Source organism: Mesitornis unicolor, unplaced genomic scaffold (genome assembly GCF_000695765.1).
Source record: "Mesitornis unicolor isolate BGI_N332 unplaced genomic scaffold, ASM69576v1 scaffold6718, whole genome shotgun sequence".
Classification (NCBI taxonomy): domain Eukaryota; kingdom Metazoa; phylum Chordata; class Aves; order Mesitornithiformes; family Mesitornithidae; genus Mesitornis; species Mesitornis unicolor.
In genome coordinates, this window is record NW_010199722.1 from 22489 (window position 1) to 42004 (window position 19516).

A 19516-nucleotide genomic window follows, 5' to 3' on the forward strand; every position below is an offset into this window, starting at 1 on the left:
TCCTCCAGCAAGTGAATTACAAAAAGACACACATTTCTTACCTCTCTCCCAGCTTACTTTATCCTCCAAGGTGTATCTGTACATTGTGAACCACGAGAGTAAATAGAGCGCTTGGTTTGCTATCCTTCAACAGCAGCAACTTCCAGATAACCAAGCATGAAAATGATGCTGGACAAAGAAATGTTAGCCACCAACACATCTTTTTCCACTTATTTGTGAAAATGTACCATATGATGTGACATGAGCTTCATTTGTTTTGTGTAATCTTGTAGCCATGGTTGCCACCTCACTTGAGCACCAATATCATTGGGGTTTGCACAACTGTGCTTGCAAATACATCTTTTGTTTTCCCTTCCAACTCAATCCTAGCAAGGCACAGGCTCTTCTTCATCAGTGTGATGAGATGGCAATGCACAACAGATGTGAGCAAGACCAGCCTGACCCTGAATCGCTGTGTTGGTGCCAGTTTTAAAGAAAAACACTCACTCTGAGAGAAAGAATGCTCAGCAGAGAGATGGGACGAAGAATCACATGCTTCATGTCACAAATGAGCCTTTGGAAGATGCTTTAAGTAAACAGGAATCGGTCTTGAGTGTTAAAGCCTTAAGAATACCCAAGATTTTGGAAGCATTCAGATGCTCCATTTTCTTTAGAGTGGTGTTGTAGCACTCAAACCTTAGTTCAAGTGCAGCCACATGAAAGACTTAGACAGCATGAACCCACCAATTAGGAGTGGGAGAACCCCAAGGTATCCAGCAGAGAGCACTGCAGGTGGAGAGATCTCTTACTGATCATCCTGCACCCAAATTGTCTCAGAATTCCGAGCTTTCAAAAGCAGATTAAAACATTGTCACTTTTAGCTTCTACGTTGACCTAAAAAAAGATAGGGATAGCCTCCCTAATAACATTGAGCTATTCCTTCAATCCTTCCTCCAACACATCAGAAAAGTCTGTAGGGCCAAGCGATAGCAAACCTGTAAAAGGAGAATTCAGACCAGCCACTAGTATTGCAAAGAAAGTAATTTTTTAAATTATTATTAATTTTTTAATTTATTTTGGTTTTTTGCATCATGGCTTTTTTGTTCCCATCAGAAGAAAACCGAGATTCCCATGCCTGAACCTCTCACTTTTATTTTTGTAGAAGGAGTAGGAAGAGTGAGGAAATCAGAAGCAGCTCTGTTTAAAGCTGCCGTGGATGAGTATGACACAGACAGACAGAATTGGTCCTGAGGGATTCCAGGGGCAGAACAACACTCACCCGAGGTTTCCAGAAGAACTGCTGGGACAGAACAGCTGAACTACAAATGACCATGGGCAGCCTCTCATGCAAAATGTCTCTAAGACCTGAGAACCAGAAGTTAGTAACTGTAATGCAAATCCAAATAGAGGTCCACATGAAAGCCAGGGAATTACAAGTCTTCAATCCATCTAGACTGGATTAATTAGTAGAAATGACGACAAACATAGCATTAATGGACAATAAATATAATCTCTGGGTAGGGGTCAACAGGACTTCTGCGAGGGGAGGCCCTGTGACACCCATCTCTTGCTATTCTTTAGAGAAGCCCGTGATCTCATTGACATATTTAGCCTATTTTTAAAACGGTTTTGATGACAAAGAGATATGGTAGGGTTCTGCAGGTGACATGAAAAAAAGGTCCCTGGCAAGGGATGTTGATACAAAAGGTTGCATTTGTTCAAGAGAACTGAATGGAAGACAGAGCTGTTGGGAGTTAGTAAAGAGACTGAGGTCACACTCAGATAACCCCCAGAGCTGAAAATATTTGGAAGCTGTGAAAGCATTAGAAGGAAATGTCATATATGCTCATGCTGCTCCATATCCAATAGTGGCCAAAAGCAGGCACTGAAAGAAGGATAACAACATGAACTAGGTGGATCCTTGGTCTGAGCCATTTTGGCCATTCTTACGTTCATGTGTTTTTCTGTGTAAAGAAGAATGAAAACATTGAAAGGAGACCTTGGGAATAAATTCTCCCATCAGAGCACAGCGATTTGAAAAAAACAAACCAAAAGCCCAACAGAGAGGTTTTATTTCCCAAAAGAGAGGGAAAGATAAAAGAGGGGACTTATTTGAAACACCCATCTGAAAGACTCTGGGCAAGCCTTACGAACCACTGGAAGAGACTCTGCCTCACACTTTGATAGTCAGCACGCAGCTTAAGCAAAGGTTTCGAGATTACATTGTAATTGCCCAATTAGCTCTTGCATTTATCCACATCCAGCAAGGCAGAAATCCAAAGCTTTCTGCCCACTGTGGATTTGCTCTTCCAATTCATTAGGATTAATTTCTTCACCACCCACACAATTCTCCGAATCGCTTCCTCCCCTCCCTGCCCCATTGCCACCTGTCAAAGTTATAAAGATGATTGGTGCTTCTTAAAAGCAGCACATAGCATCTTTATCCATCTATTTACTGACAGATGCTTTTCCCCTCCTCCTTTGCTAGACTAGCTCTTTCCAAGAGCCCGCAGTCTGCCAAGCTGTCCCCAGAGCACATATGTGCGTGCAGTGTTTAACCACATCACCTCCTGTAACCCCAGTGTGTAGTGTAACTGTGCTCCTACCCCCACAAAATCCTAGGTAGCATTTTGTTTTGACAAGTCTCTAGTAAAACACAAGATTTTTCAAATCTATTTGCCGTCAAATTAAATGATAACCTGTATAAACTGGCCAGCATGAAGACTTCAGGCTGGCCCAGAGCATTTGTTTTTATTTCTAAAGCGGAGGATAAATTTGGGTGGATTTACATGCATGCAATCCAGTTGTTGAGTGATGGGCAGAACTAGGACTGTCCCACCTCACCTCTTCCTATCTCAGTCCAAGGCTTGTACAGAGTCATGGGAAACAAACTGGGCATTAATCCTTCATGCTTCATCTCCCCATGTTTACTATGTGACGTGTTTTCAGAAGCCCTCCTGAATTACCAGAGCTGCTCTGTAAGTTAATTGATTTGGGAAGAACTCTCTCCAATCCTGCTGGCATCACAGTACAATGTGAAATCCTGGGAGTTTTCTTTCAGATCGGAAATCATGATAGCAACATGCTATCAACAAAGCCTGCACTTTCATTTTAAGAAGACTGAGCACTGAAAGAGTGCTTCTGACCCGCAGTAGCTCCCTGCACTGGAGGGAATCTGCACTCCATCAAAGGGGACAAGGGGTAAGCTAGGAAGTCTCAATAAAATGCTTTGCTTTGAAACATCTGTCACAGTCCGTAAGAAGAAATCAGAGCATTTTCAGCAGCCACAGCTGGAGAAGAGGAAGAACAGTCTCACAAACATAGCGCCACATCAAAACCCAAGAGACGGCAGAGCAATGAGGCACCTAATCACAGAATCATCAAATATCTCAGGTTGGAATGGACCCATAAGGATCACAGAGTCCAAGTCCCTGCTCCTCGCAGGACTACCTAAAACTAAACCCTATGACTAAGAGCACCATCCAGATGCTCCTTGGACTCTGACAGGCTTGGTGCCATGACCGCTTCCCTGGGATGTCTGTTCCAGTGACCAACCACCCTCTCAGCAAAGAGCCTTTTCCTAATGTCAAATCTGAACTTCCTCTGATGCGGCTTCATTCCATACCCTCACGTCTCAGATTCAAACCACTCAGCCTCTCTGCATGCCAGTGCCTGAGCTGCAGAGTGGGAATAACAGCCTTTTCCTTCTCCAGAGAAGGACAGGGAAGTGCACCAGAGAAGACTGAGAAAAGATCACGCACTGGGATGGAAAAGGCTAAGCAGATCTCTTGGGCACCCTCTTGTTCCAGTGCCTGCAATGGAAACACAACATGAAGATACTCATAGTGGCTTCAAACTGGCAAGTACCATCAGCAGATTGTGCAGCACAGAACTGCTCAATGGAAGCTAATGCATCCTGGCAAGAAACACGGCACACAGCCCTCTCATGCTGTGTTGTTTTCTTACCCACTGTTTCTGCATCCTCCATCCCTTGAACAATATCCACTTGTGCTGCAATATGCACGTCTGCAATTTGCATGCTGTCATCTCGAGTTGCTTGGGCTTTCCTGATAGAATTCAATGAATAGCAAGTTGAGTGCTGTCTTTCCCTCCCCCTTACTTCACTCTCCCCTTGCTTTTGTATATGCTGAAGCAAAAAGCTTCCTCTGAATCAGATTTCAGCTGTCACAAAGCCAGCAGTTTTCTCCTAGGAAATCTGGGTGCTAATGACAGAAATAGCAGCTGCTTCTAAATACCTCATCTGCTATATGCGGTCAAAGGGCAGTAAAAGCCAAGGCTGGGAGCAGGTGCAGGGGCTGACTGATTGCAGAGCTCCCCTGCTCTCCCCAGGCAGGCTCTGGTGGGGAAGGGAGGGGGACCACCACCTCCTCATTGACAGGAAGGCCAGGGGAGGGAGGCTGCAACAGGGCCTGTGCTCACCTGGGCACAGGTCAGGCACACGCTGCCAGCGGGATGCAGGCTGCTGCCCCCCAGCCCACTGCCCAGAAACACTGCTGCTGCCTCCCGTTCCTATGGGAGTCACATCAGCCCAGGCAGGCACATCTCCGATGCCAAAGCAGTTAGAGTTTTAACCCTCAAAGCATCCCGCAAGCATCTCCTCCCACCCCAACAAGAGCACTCTTGCCCATCTTACAGGTGAGACAACCCAAGGCAAATAGATGGAACTGAGTTGCTAGAAGTGTGATTGAGGTGGGAACTAGGACTAAAGCTTTGGTATCCGTCTTTATCAACATCCAGCTTTACTCGAAACGAAGGTTTGGTTGTTCTCAGCTAGGATCCAAGGACGCGCTTTGTTGGCAGCATTACACAATCTATTTAGAGCTTTTTGATTCTCACACGTTCAAAGCACTTGTACTTTTCACAAAACATTGTGGTGTCATTGAACACGATGTTATGTTTGAACTGAAAGGAGAAAAAAACCCATCTCTATTATTACATGTAAACAAGAGCCAGTCTCCTACCATCATGCTATCTTAGTAGATAATAAAGGAAGAGTGGGCTTGACCCTAGCTGTGCTAATTAGTGGCAATCTGTCATCAATTTATTGAGACAAAAAGGTATCCTCTCAGATCCACCATTATGTCTTTCACTCTGCATAAAGGCATCCTGAGATAGAAGGATGGAGAACTCGAAAGTACCTGAGGACTTAATCATAAGAACACTAAAGAGCACAGGTTAAGTCATCTGTATGGTCCTGTTTTAATCGGTTCGCTTACCTGCATCATCCAAAACTTCCCACAGTAGGATTTTAAATGGTGGCATGGAAGTGTAATATTGCCTCCAGTTGTCAGCTTCAGCAACTTCCTAGAAACATGCCCAGTGGAGAGAGCCTTCGGAGTACTCCAGAAAACTCTGCAAAGCACACAGGCTGGCAGCGTTTAGTGGGAGCTACCACTGCGACAAGAGCCAGCTGCAGGCTCTGCTAGACAGTTCAGTGACGGTATCTTGTGCCGCATTGCTAAGAGAGACTTCAGGACCTGTCTTTTTATGTGGGTGATCCTGAGAGGATGACATTATTTAAAGTGCTGCTTCTGCAGATAGGCAGAAGGAAGCAAATTTATTCTTTGTAAAAACTGCTCTATAGATCAGTGGAAAGTAGCCAGGATTTTGGGTTGTTTTCAGATCTGCTTCAATGTACGTTCGAAAAACTAAACCAGAAATAAAGTGCCTGTGCCGTTCCATTTCCATTAGGATAGACCCAGCTAGGAGCCAGGGGCCAGGTTCTCGTGTCTCAATACTCTCAAGAGTAAGAAGTGCCTTGATACAAGCTGAGCAATGGGAATCAGCAGCATCCCAAGGAGAGGCACAACAGCCAGCCAGCCAACGGTCACAAGAGATTAGGTGTGACTCCCAGGATTTAAGAGCCCCCTATGAGTCTTTCAAAGGAGCTAAATACTTAGGTGTTTTTCCTAGTAGGTGTTCATAAAGGGCAATATACCTCTACTGCAGTAGCATTCTACCTGAAAGGAGGTTGTAGCAAGGTGGGGGTCAGTCTCTTCTCGCAAATAACAAGCAATAGGATGAAAGGAAATGGCTTCAAATAGCACCAGAGGAGGTTTAGATTGGATATTAGGAAAAATTTCTTCACCAAAAGGGATGTTGAGCATTGGAACAGGCTGCCCAGGGAAGTGGTAGAGTCACCATCCCTGGAGGTATTTAAAAGTTGTGTAGATGTGGCACTTAGGGACACAGTTTTAGTGATGGACTTGGCAGTGCCAGGTTAATGGTTGGACTTGATTTTAAAGGTCCTTTCCAACCTAAATGTTTCTATACCATCTGGCACCTCTATCACTGGTGCAGCACCAGTTCTGTTGCAGGATCCACAATACAATATTAACTTTCTCTTCTGGTTTCCCAGTTCACACATTTATTGCCCTTTCTAGCACCAGGTTATCTGGTGTGGGGCTCAAATGAGAGAACTATCACTTCTGAGTGCTTAAATTCTTTGACAGAACAACAACTTCACAAATAATGAGTAGCAGGGCGCTAAAACCTTTACGACTTGACTGACAAAACAGTTCTCCATGCTTCATGGGCAGTTCAGATGCTTGACATAAGGGATATAGTGATGATTAATAATTAACTTGCTGGAGACACTGAGAGCCCAAGGACAGATGCCTCCCATCTGCAAGCTCTGAGAGCTGAGGCTGCACTTTGCAGGAGGGAGGGAGGGAGGGGGAAGTGGTGGGGTGAGAAGGTGACAAGGTTGGTGTGCCCCTGGAAGTCAGCAGCCTTTTCAAGACACACTGTCTTTTGTCTCCCAGCACAGAGGAAGGTATTAACCTGCACTCCTCCAGGTGGCTTTCACTACCCTAGTCACTGGGGGACCAGAGCAGCAATGATCCCTGCCAATTCCTGATGACAACTCGTCTAAATGAGATGCATCATTAGAAGCTACATTCACATATTTAATAGGCTTTAACATCAACTTTAATGAGACACCTCTGAGACCTCAAGAGAAGTAACAGACAGCTGGAAACATACTTCAAAGTCCTGTGGGTATGAGAAGTAGAATTCAAGTTCAGAGGTAGCAAGTACAAGATTTTTAAGCACCTGATGTGTTAGGGACTATAAAATTGGTCTTTACACTAACTTGAAAATCTCCATCTGCATAAATCTGTTTGATCCAGCAACAGCTTTAACTGTATCAAGATTATCCAAAACAGCAGCTGCAATAGGCGCTGAACTGCACATCTCAAAGTAATTACACATTACAAAGGGAATCCTTGAAACATTTCAATAACATGCCAAACAGCACTTTAAAAGCCCCAGATGGACGTGTGAGCCTCTTAACATAACATATAGGATGTCACTTTTACTCCAGCTTGCTTCCTGCTTCCTTGCCTTTCTCTCAGATGTAGAGGGTGTTTTAAAGAGTACTGAAAAAGTTCAGGTTCTGGTTAGTCCTGTGGTGTTGAAGAGTGTGAAAGGCAGAAGTATAAGGAGTCCCATCTTCCCCATTCCCCTTTTCTCTTGCCCCTGCCATGCAGCTCTCAGATGAAGCATTCCCTCCCATTAGCTCTGTCTGAATACAGGGGATAGAAGAGTTCGCTCAGCAGTCAGGGGGATGTGTGACCAATACAATTAACAGGGTGCTGGGACAACCACTTTGTTCTCCCTTGTCCCCCTGTGTGTGTCTGTGTCCTGTCAGCTTGCCTGGCTTTGCCAAAGCCTCTAGCTACCATGAGCATCTCCTGCCAGCAGCACCCTGCCCAAAGGATGACACAGAATTTGACCCAGACAATAAAAACAACAGGAATTTTCACGGATCCCTGTAGTTTGCATTTGTTTATCCTTCCAGAGGCTTTTACTCAGGAGAAGTCACAGCTGTTTTGCTTATATTATGAGACCCATCGGAGAAAAACAGATTTGTAGTACGTCCTTTCTTCTGCTCCCAAGAACGCCTGAGCTTGAAATGGACCCATTTAGTTTACCTTTCTCTCTCCAATCTGTTTCTTCTCAGCTTACACTGGAATTAATCTGTTCTATTTTAGTTCAGTACATCCCATTCCTCAATGCATTGGCCCCCAATATTTTCACAGTAGCAAGCACAAGAGGCATAGCGCTCCAGCAGCAGAAAATAGAAGAGGTCTATTCCACATCCCAGAGAACTGCCAAAGAGAAGACAGCCAGCTGCCTTGGATAACGAGCAGCCACAAACATTAGAGTGAACAAGGGCACAGCAAACGGCACTGCAATCAAGAACAATGAGTGTTAGAACTGGAGACAGATGGTGGGTGGATTTCAGCTCGGGACACGCATTTTTAGCTCTGGCCTCCGCAAATTTGGAAACCTCCAGCACTGCCTTCCCACCTTTCCACAATGCCTCCATCACAGAGGTAGTCTAAAAATGCACTGGCCTGTGTGTTCTTAGTGTAGGACAGACTCAGAAGAAAAAACTGTGCACATAGTCGACTGTCCAGGTTAGGTAGCCAGCCAAGGAGAAGAGGGCAGAGGAAATCCTCTCAGGGCAGCAAAGTCTGACATCTGTCTGAAAATGCCCTGAGTGGAAACAAAGGAGGAGGGAAGAGCAAGGTTGGCCTTCTACTTACCAGGAGGAGCAGGTGCTTTCTGCTTGTACCTGATTAACCAGGAGTCCAGACCCTTGTCCAGAGGGTACAGACCACCTTTTAACCGCCCCCACCTGCCTCAGAGGGAAGCAGTCCAGTCACCCTCTTACAGTGCATCTGAAGTCAGGCCTTTTCAGTCCTCCATGGTGAAGCAGTTTTCTTCATATAACATAAAGAAAAGATTCATTTGATATAAAATACATGTTTAGTGGGCCAGAGACCAAGGGTGAGTAATGCTATAGCCTGGCTCTAGCCTGGACACTCTCCTGTAACAGCTAGGGTCCACTGGAAACATCCACTCTTTTGTAAAGTGAATATTTCAAATACAAACTAAACGTTTTGACACAAGAGACCCAGAACAACCAAATCCAGAGGTTCCTGCTGTCTGCTTCTAAGGCAGACCTGCATGAAGGGGCAGTTGCTTTCGAGTCCCTCAGGGATTTCAACCAGGTCTCTGTCACTCCAGATGCATCAGCGCACTAGATGGTAGAAGTCAAATGCAGAACTACTACTGATCACCCCCCAGCACGTAAGTAGTGCTCGTGTCAGAACCTCTGGGCATGTCACGCCATCTCAAATGCCCTAAAATATTCAAGACATGGCTACAAAGTTGATAGCTATAAGACAGGATCCATGAGGGAAGAGAACTGGACATTTCCTGAGAGAAAGCCAGAGATCAGAGGGATATCCTAAAACGGCCCTTGATGTCTGTGCTTAGGCAGCTGAATTGAACCTCTCATTTTCTGGGTAAGTGATTTGCTAAGAAAGCACTTCAGCCATGCCTGGAAATACCTACAACCTAGTCCTCTTTTGCAACTAGAAGAAGCCTGCTAAGGCTCTTGCCCCAAGTATTGACCAAGAGTGCAGGTTAATACAGAGGTAATGACTTCTCAGTCCCATGCTTAACCTCTTGGTCCTCTCTTTCTGTTGCTTCTCGCATTCATCGGGCTAATCCAGAGCTGGGGGAAATGACAGACACAGAGCAGCTACAGAATCATCTGCTCCAAGGAGTTCCAAACAGAGCAAGACACACAGACGGGCCAAGAACACATATCTAGAAGAACATCATATACTTAGGGAAAGCTAACCTGTGGCAAAGCCTCTAATTCACTCTAGAAGGCAACACCGGGCTCCTCCTGCACTCTAAACCCTGAGGCAGCAATCAGCAGCTGGGAACCTTTTATTCTTGCATCAGCATCCAGTATAATTCTATCACTAGCAGAAGATATTGAAGAAAACAGCAAAGGGGTTGATAGTCCCTTGTGGGCTTAAGTAAGACTGCATGGAAAGCACAGTAATAGATCCATGGCTGATGATTCAGCAAACCGTACTATCAACAGAGCTTACACTGTGCCAGGTCCTCTGTTTCCCAGAGATGTGGATCTATCAGTAGTCACGTGGCATTCAAGCCATGTGTGGACCCACATGATGAAGGCACCTACTAAACAAGCTGAAATGCTTTCGGCATTTCTAGCATCTGACGCTTGCTTCTGTAGATAAGCACTCCTACCTATCGGAGATAATTTGCAACCCAGCATTTGTAACAGCGTTTCTTCTTCCCTTATCGTTGCTTTTCCAGACACCATAAGATCCATTGCTGAAAAACTAAGTTACCAATTAAAACAATTTTCCGCCCTAAGGATACAGCCTCATATTTTGCTCCGAGATGAGAACTGTCACAGATTCACATGCTGATTAGATAAAGCTCTGGAGTAAGGAGATATCTACTTTAACTCCTCTAGATCTTTCATACTCAAGAACACTCAGTGTTAACCTAGAGCGATATCAAACATTTTTTTCTTTCCTAACAGTTTGAGTGCATTTTCCAGAGAAAGAATCACCAGGCTTGTGAATTTTGTTCCTTTTCTTCCCCAGCAAAAATACAGATTTTAGGTATTAATCGATCTCTGCCTCTCCCTCCAGCTTCAGCTATGTCATCTTGGCATAATGACAGGAACAAGAGACACCAAAACAGAGAATTAGAGCAAGGGCAACCCAGGTCACCGATGTAGCTTTCAGCCCTAGGACATCCATTTAAATTCAGTCCATTGCACTAATGCACAACTACATACCTGCCCATCACCACACACAGAAATGGGTCTGACAGCTGCTCCAACTTAGTAGCTCTGTTTCTATCACTAATGCTCAGCTTTCCTCAGCAGAAGCTCCCACTGGTCTCTGTGGGCTGCCTCAGTAGGGAGCTGGATGAGCAGCTGAGCCATGACACCAGAGCAGCTCAACTTATAAACCAGGAATGAGGTACAAAAGGCAGAAGGGTCTGCTTTGCTACCACCACCGTAAATTTATTTGGTAGGAGAGCAACAGTCTCCAGTATTGTCAGCACATCAGCTTTCATCAATACTAAGAGGGTTTTGCTCGGTTTGAGGTTTTGTTTGTTTGTTTTAAAGAACAGACAAGTGACATTAGGAACCTTGACAGCCCGATGAGCCGGAGGCTGACTCTTGCTAACAGAAGTGTCATGCTCTAAAAGGAGCCTGCCTTGCTGTTTGGGGAAGCCCCAAAAAGCACCAGGGAAAATTCAATGGAAATCAGATTCCATATGGTTTCAAGAGGAAACAATCATTTCTCTCAGAGTTGCTCAGAGACAGGCCAGGGGATTGTGACTTTGCCTGCAGATGGGGTTAAAGGACAGCTTCCATTAGCAACAAAAGTTTTCTGTACCTCTAGCTCAGAGCTGACCTTACATTGAGCCCCTGTGCTGACACCTGAAATCCTGCCCATAGGACTCCTGAGTCTGCAAGAGCTCAGGCTGCCTTGAAGTGAGTACTTTAGAGACACAGAGTCAGATTATCACCTGTAGGAACTGAATCAACAGCACTGATGTGGGAACTGGGACAGGACCCGTGAAGCTTTGCTCCAGAAGCGGAGTTCACACATTTTTTTACGCTGTGTTAGCTTTCCCACATTCTCCTCGCTCATAAGGGATTCTTATGTTTGCTGATGTAAACGAGAGCATGCTGTGGAGTTTTCCTAGTGCATGCAGGACTAGCAGAAGTGAGAACTCCCACATCGCCCTGTATGAGTCAGTTCAAGTCAGTCCACGGGGCAACAGAGCACTGGTTCAGTCAGCTTGCTGATGGGATGAATGCGGTAGCTGGAGATAGCATTGCTCTGTGTACAGTCAAAAGACAGCTTTTAAAACATCTCATGCATAAGTGCAGAGTAGTCAGCTAAAGAACTGCAGTGCTGGAGAAGATCAGCAGTAACACAGACAGGTAGCCAGCTTGTCACCCTGACAACATCAAAACAGACTGTTCCCCTGATGGATAACACATCTCCAGGCTGTTGCTAAGACAACAAAAACCCATTTATTATGCATAAATGGGCACACTTCATCACTGGACTTATTAACCTAGGCCACAGCATTTACTCTTTAGCTTCCTAATTGGTTTAGAGCAGATGCCATGTTAGGATTCCTTCTTCTTGAAGGAATGGGAGCAGCTGCAGCTCCATGTATTAGCTTTTTATATCTTTTTTTCTTCCAATTGATTTCCTCTCTCCAAAGATACAAGAGAGAAGGGATGTCTAGTCACATTTCATCATTTTCTCACAGGCTCGAACAAGGCACTGACTACAACACAGTGCTCTGCATCACCAAACTCCTTTCCTTTTCCCTCTGCTCCTGAGTTCAAGCAGGGCAAGGCAGCCATCTCGCTCTGTGACTGACCTGCATGAGGTCAGCCTGTTGTGACTCAAATTAAATTGATGCAATCTAGGAGGAGAAGAGAAGCAGAAACAAAGCCTAGTCTTCCTTACCTGCACACAGACAGGCTGCTCAAGCTGATATACCTAGAGAACTCTAATGTCCTGCTGTCATACTTGCCATAACACCTTCTATTTTAACTACTATTCTATTCTAACTACTTCTATTTTAACTAGAGTCAAGACCATTTGCACTGGGGATGTTGCAGCCAAGAAAAATGAAGCAGTCTGGATGGCCCTCTCAAAACTTGAGCTTAGGACTCTGCTGACATCAGTGAGAGCAGCTTTTCTGCCTCCTCTCATTCACAGCAGTGGTCTGTCTGGTCTCTCTGGCCTAGGACCAAGAGTCTTCCCAGAGAGCTTTTGGGCCCATAATAACAAATATCATAGTATGACACTACTGTTATAGATTTTACAACAGGACCATTGCTGTGCCTGACTGGTTGTAAACCCCAGACCTATTATGCAGCATAAGAGTAGTTTAACAGTCAAAACCCAGCCCTACACAGAAATCAGCACAGGCAGCCAGATAAAAGCTCCAGGAATGCACTGAGAAGTAGTATCCGAGATCTACCTGATCCCTCATGCTACTGTCTGGGACTAGCACTATGTTCAGCCACTCTTAGAAACAAAGATAGTTTAGCACTTACATAGGACCTGTTATAGCACTGTGAGAAAATCCACTACTAGACACCTGCTACCTCACCATTCTGTTTTGTCACCCAACACACTGTAATTGATATGGTTTGAAGACAGCAGAGCAAGGTTCTGGATAAATTAAGAGTCAGTAATAGAGTAAAATCCCAAGACCAAAATCTTTCTTCATCAATTTAAGGATTTAGCTTTGACCTCATCCCCACAGCAAGCCTGTGAAGAAGGTAAGAGACCCAATCTTCCTTATCTAGGGCTTATTCATGGCAGAGGAAATTCTTATGAGCTTTGAGAGTGGCCACAGAATAAATAAGAATATAATCCACCTACCAAGCCCTTCCAAGAACAGGGTAAACCTTTGAGTGAACAGTGTATTTTAGAGAACTTAAATGATTCCGATTTGGAAAACAGTTTTGGCCAGAGATGACTGGCAAATATTTCAAGGAAGAGTCAAAACATTTCATCTGATGTATTTTAAAAAGTGGTGATTTTGTTTCAGAACAGCTTTATATATATTTATTAGGAGTTGCCAGAATTTAATTAAAAGCTCCCAAAGGCAATATTTCACGTTTTGTTCTCCATTTGTTAAATACATTCAGTTTGGCCAACATAGAGATCCTAGTGACTCTCTATCACTTAATCTTTCAGAACAAGAAGTTCCTCTTAAGTTAAAGCATCTCTTCAGCTCATCCCAGCAAGAAACTCCACACCTATCAACTTACTTGACAAAAAAGCCCCCATGCTTTCCACATGGCTTCTTGGAATGTCGGGTGATGCTGCCCTTCTCCACAGAGAAGGGCAGAGATGGGATGCAGAATGCAGAGATGGGACCACCACCTGCAATGGAATGTCTCATTTTTTCTGGCTAAGTGAGCTGAGAGCATCTGAGACCTCTGCTAACAGCAATCACAAACATGCTGACATTTTTCTGAGTAACCAGACTTAATCTTTCCCCCAGAGAGATAATAAAATGTTCCATGATCTAGTCAGTGCTTAAAACAATCACTTCACAGGATGAAGCGCTGTGCTTGCAATCCTGTTGCTGCTTCTAAAGTAAACTCAAAGGCTCTTCACGTACTGAAGCTGGAGGTACAAAGCACTTTTATTCCTTCAGTCCCAAAGTATTCAATTACAGTCCCAATAGTCTCACTCTCTCTTTTCCACTTGCATAGGAAGCCACAAAGTGATACTAGGATGGTAAGTCTGTGCTGGTTTTCAACGGTACACATAGGTCATCACCTCCAAATCACATGTGAGCAGTGGATGTTAAAGCAAAATGCTGAAAATGGCACAGCTGAAAAGAGGAAGAGGAAAAGTAACTTCCACCTCCATAACACTATTTTTTTGTTTCAGAAAAGCAGCTTAAAGCACTGCAGTTTATGCATTTATTCTGTGGCCATAGATACCCTCTAGCTTTATGTCTTTCCTCACAGAGAGCTGGTGTGTCCTCTTCATGCATGGCCTCTCTCATAATCCTTTTCTCAGAGCACATAAAATAAACAAAACCCAACTTTCACCCTGTCCCAGGATCTGCTGCAGAATCCCACATACAGGTACCCACACCACAACTGCTTGTCCAAAAATCCTACCTACCTCCTTCCTGGGACTGGCAGAAAAGCCAGGCTGCTTCTTGCAACTTCTCCTTCTTGACCTGGCACCCTCCTGCCAACCCTCGGTCCCTGAGCCCAGCTCTATGTAGAAGCAACTGCAACATGAGAGCCATTTGTGGAGCCAGATGGAAACAATCTCATCAGAGCTCTTCTCCCTACCTAAGCCAGTCACAGGCTGTGATCATCCTCTGATCAGACTCTGCTGGGAGACAACCAGCTGATTGACTGCACAGAGCATGGTCAATGTTTCTTGGTGGTACAACTGAAACTACTTGACCTTTCTCACCGAGGAAGGTAAACTCACTACAAACTGTTATGGTTTGTCACACCACCCTCCTCCTTCTCTCCCTTCCCACAAATGCTGCCCTCTGTGCAGATGCAGCCTCCCAGGATGCTCTGTTCCACTGCACCAATAAGAACCAGGAGCAAGATTCATGTTCCTGGAACTCTTAAAAACCACATGCCTGACTATTATCTTTTACATCCTCAGCCCTAACTGCCACCTCTACTTCAACACAGGCTGCTTGCCATAGATCACAAACAAAAAACGGAGGCCTTTATCACTGCCGTGGAGATAAAAAACCTATTGCGCCTGTTTTTCTCTCAGGCCCACTTGGATGATCCACTCAGTGGTGTGATGGAGAAATCAAATCAATGACACTATCATCCACTGATCAGTGAAGCAAGAGAGACCCCCATCCATCAGCTGCAGAGCCACCCTTTGCCATCAGCCATTTAGCTTGCAAATTATAGAAACTGTATAAAGAACTGACAGAATATGGGAGGACCATTATAATATATAGTAATATATTATATATCGTTAATATGTGGTGTATTATATAATTACATTTTGGCTACCACTCTGAAGTTGGAATTCACAGGGAAAAATCTCAGAGCTAGTGCTTCTACAGTGACCTGAATCTTATTTCCCTCTCATTCACTCCAAAGAGGATGACAATGTCAGTGGTATCAATGGCATAACAGTGGCACAAGGCTGAGAAAGAGACTCACCCCTCTTATCCAAAAAGAACCTACATCATTGCTCCCCGCTGACCAGGGCTCTCATTCTGCTCTGCAGCACAGCTCAGAGGCTCATTTTCCCCAGCATAAAGAGTAAGCAAAAATACCAGTAGATCAAAATGACAGGTTTGTATGTTATCAGCTGCAAAGACAGTGGAAATTCAGGACAATCTTATCTGTAATAAAAGAGGGACAGCAGTGATATGAATATCATCGCTTTTAATTTATCATAGCATGAATGTGCTATGCAAAAGCTGAAAATATTACGAGAGCCCCCACCTTGAATCTCTGCCAAGCAAACTATTTTTAGTGGTATGTGTTTAGCTTGCTTGTTAAAGATTTAAACCTAGGCAATAATTGCAGTTACTCTTCTGTCTGGTTTAAGTAAGCAACATTTATTCATGTACAGTGATTAAGTCAACTATTCCAAAGTAAGCCACAAAGCCTTAAAGCAACGAGGAAACAGGATGGGATCCTTGCTGAAGAAAGTCAGCTCTGTGATCTAAGATCTGATTAATGATAAACAGCTTATTAAGGCAGAGTGGAGGGAAAAGAGGTGCAAGTTATGAAGGACTATTTGATTCATCCCTCTGAAGCCAAAGTGAGAACTGACCGATCAGAACAAACTCTGTCATAGATTTTACAGACCCAGTTATTTCATGCAGGTCTCTGAACAGCTGTGGGCTTAGAGCAAGTCCATTCAAGAGCTGGATTCATATCAGGAAAGAGATCCATCCACGATCAAACCCCTGATCCATGTTGTTATTCTGTGTTCACACTTAAACCTTACATCAGAGTTCACTATACTGCATATTCACTCTTTAAACTGTCCTGGTTGAGCAGCAAAGTTCTCCTGCCCTGTTTTTCCAAGTGTACAGATGTGTACAAGCTCTTCAGCAACAGATAAAACAGGATATAACCACCCTGCATGCTGGGGGTGAGGGAGGTTGCTTTTGATGACGATATTCTGAACACTTGGAATAGCCAGTGATTTTTGCTCAGTTCTTTTATGCTTAAGAAAATAAGTCTACCTGCTTCAGCTATTTGTGCAAAACACCTCATTGAATAGAAACTTTTTTTCCTAAAGAAGCCTGGTACATACCCAGTGGGTAAAAGGACAAATGGCTGTAATCTTTGACTACACAAAGTGGGTATTTCATTGCTGCACAAAGCCCATAATTGAACTTCTGCCCTAGGGGCAAGCTTTCCTGCAGTATAAGTGCTTCCAGATGCCATACAGGGGTCATGTTCCTTGTTAGCAAGGCAGAGCTTTACATCCAGTTAATTGTTATCCCCAGCTGTCTTTTTTTTCCCCATCAAGACTAGTTTTCCAACAGTCATTCAAGCAAATGTGCTCATTTCCCAGTTCCCCCGCAATTCCCCACCATAGTGTAACAGAGTGCAGATTTTGCATGGCTACACTCCAAACTCCATGGTGTTAAAATGATAGCAGCAATGGAAAAGCATGTAGCCTCAATAATCATAATGTGGGATTTCAACTAGAGGTGACTCAGTGGTAGTCACACAGATGCTATATGAAAATAGAATGGTTTCTACGTACAGAGCATTAACTTGTGGTTAACCCATGGAGTTAGTGCTCATACATGAAGGTTTTTATGGCTTGCTAAGCAGCAAAAATTACTCAGTCTGAATTAAACTGATGACCTCAATTCAGTTCATTGTGTCTGGGTGTCCATCTCAGAACACAGTGACCATGAGCAGCAAGTCCCTTCTCCCATAATTCTTTTGGGCTTCATCTTTGGTGTCAGTAACACACAGAAAGGCAAAGACCACGTCCATCCAGTATTCAGCTCAGTAGCAAATTATTCAATGATTTGGAACAGCTCAATAGTGGCTGAGAGAGGAAAGTTCAGACCACAGCCTGCTGCAAAACAAACTGAAAAAAACTGCAAGGAAGACAGTGGATATGATAAAAGGGCAACACAACCCCTTCACCTTCCTCAAAGTATTAATAAGAAAAGCTGGTGTGTGCATTTGCGGTGTTAGTCCCTTGTTAGCAAGCACTAGCTACCACTTGCTTGGGTTTCCAGACCTGTTGAAAAACAGCTCGGGGGAGTTCACAGTTCAGGCTGCCAAGCAACTGACCATTAAACACTCAAGACCAAAGCCTAGGGAAGAATTTTACACCAGCTTGCTCAATTTTACCAATAACATCTCTGGAAGAGGCAGCTTCAAACCACTGTAGTCATGCTTTTCAGGCTGTCCTTCCATACAGATACAGCCCTACCTAAATAGCCCTTACCGCTCCCTCTTCCCTCAGAAAACAACCCAGCTTTTTTAGTCAACAAAAGATCACTTAATCTTTGTCAGAAGAAGAGGTTTGACATTTACAGCAACCCACTCCTAATCTTTTTGGTGTCTATTCTCTGGATTCCCCCAACAGGGAAACCCACACTATTCTGTGGGCTTCCTGACGAAAGTTGTCACTGCCTGATGACAAAAAGCAAATTGTATGCCATAATCTTAAAGGTCTAGAGCTAGATAGTCAGCATCTGGACCTCATAAGGTTATATTTTCCCCAGCAAGTTCACTACATCTTTGGAAGATCTGAAAACTATTCTTTTTAAAATTGCTAGTTCATAAACTAAAAACCAGAGAGGAAGTACAGCATCATCAAAATGTTCCTCATCTGACCCTGCCTTTCCTAAGCTTCTGTCGGACCAGAAAGCAAACAATTTGTGCCAAACCTTCTCTGTGGGGACTTGTGCCAAGGCTAAGATTTGGATCCTCTGATTTGTTAGCACAGATAATTCCCACTCACATTTTCCCTAGCAAGATGAGGGCACAGAAAGCCACTTACTACACTGAACTTTCAGGAAGCATTGCCAAGCAGCATGTCCCTGTGCTCCTCCCAGTGCAGAAACTTCACCAGTTCAGACAATTTCTTACTCCTGTTGTTACAATTAACCTTCAGAGAAAATTATTAACTACATTATTATGCCTATGAGGGACTGATCCAGATTATTAGCCTAGAAACTATGTCCTTACTGCAATTCCACAGTTGTTTCTTCTCCCTGGATGAAATCCTGACATCTTCCCCACAGCCTGGTAGTGTTTGCTCACTCAAAATTAAAGGACAATTAGCTCCAACAAGGAGAAAGGCGATTACATCTCCTTCCTTAACTGGGACACTGGAAATTAAAAAGTTCTCCCCCTCACCCAGTGCTATACCTGGAAGATCCTGCATAAAATTGGGCACAGCTTTACCTGTAACCTGGCCCAATATGTTAAACGTTTCAAAGAAAAAAGCTGGGGTCAGCATCATCTCTGACAGCCAGAACATGACAAGCTTCGAGGAGATGGGGGGGTGGAGATCAGCCTCTCTGGGGATTTGTGCTTGGCTCCTTTTCGCACAACGCCTGCCTCCAAGCACAAACTCCCACTCGGCCCCACTGCCTCCCCCCACCCCCATCAGTACTGTTTCATACTCACCATGTCATAAACATTCAGAATCACCGGTTCATTTGCCATTGTTGATTGCAGTAGAGGCTGGATTAAAACCTTTCAGTCCCTGCCAGATGTGTGTTGCTGCCCCCAGGGTATGCTTTTACCTTGAGCCAGATAGGAGGAAATGCCTCATCCTACAATCTCTGAAGGAAGGAGCGTCAGGGAGGAGGAAAGGAGGGAATTCTTGCTGTTGGGGGTGGTGGGGGAGTGGGTAAAGTTGGCTGCAGGGTGGCAGGAAAGCTTAGGCTGGGTTTGCTGGTTGTATAGGGTTTATCTCACCCCTCCACAGTGCAAGAGATACGAGGTTTCTTTCTAACTCTGTAGCGCACCTCGGGGTCTGTAGACTCATACACCACTGTAACCAAGCACCGTCCAAGCTTGTAAATCCCGATCCACAGAAGACAAACAGACTCCAAGCCCAAAGATAAGCTCTCTTCTGGCTCCGTGAGAGAGGCGGATGGTAGCGCGCGTGTG

General features: G+C 44.4%; 1 protein-coding gene across 1 annotated transcript in view; it reads right to left on the minus strand.

Moving 5' to 3' along the window:
• Nucleotides 1-19084, minus strand: part of LOC104544613 (desumoylating isopeptidase 2) — a gene marked incomplete at its 3' end in the record, with an annotated part of 38442 nt that extends 19358 nt beyond the window's left edge. The window contains exon 1 of the mRNA XM_010189534.1: nt 19028-19084. Coding sequence (XP_010187836.1) covers nt 19028-19066 — 39 coding nt within the window. The remainder of the gene's footprint in view (nt 1-19027) is intronic.
• Between the last annotated feature and the right edge of the window lie 432 nt (nt 19085-19516).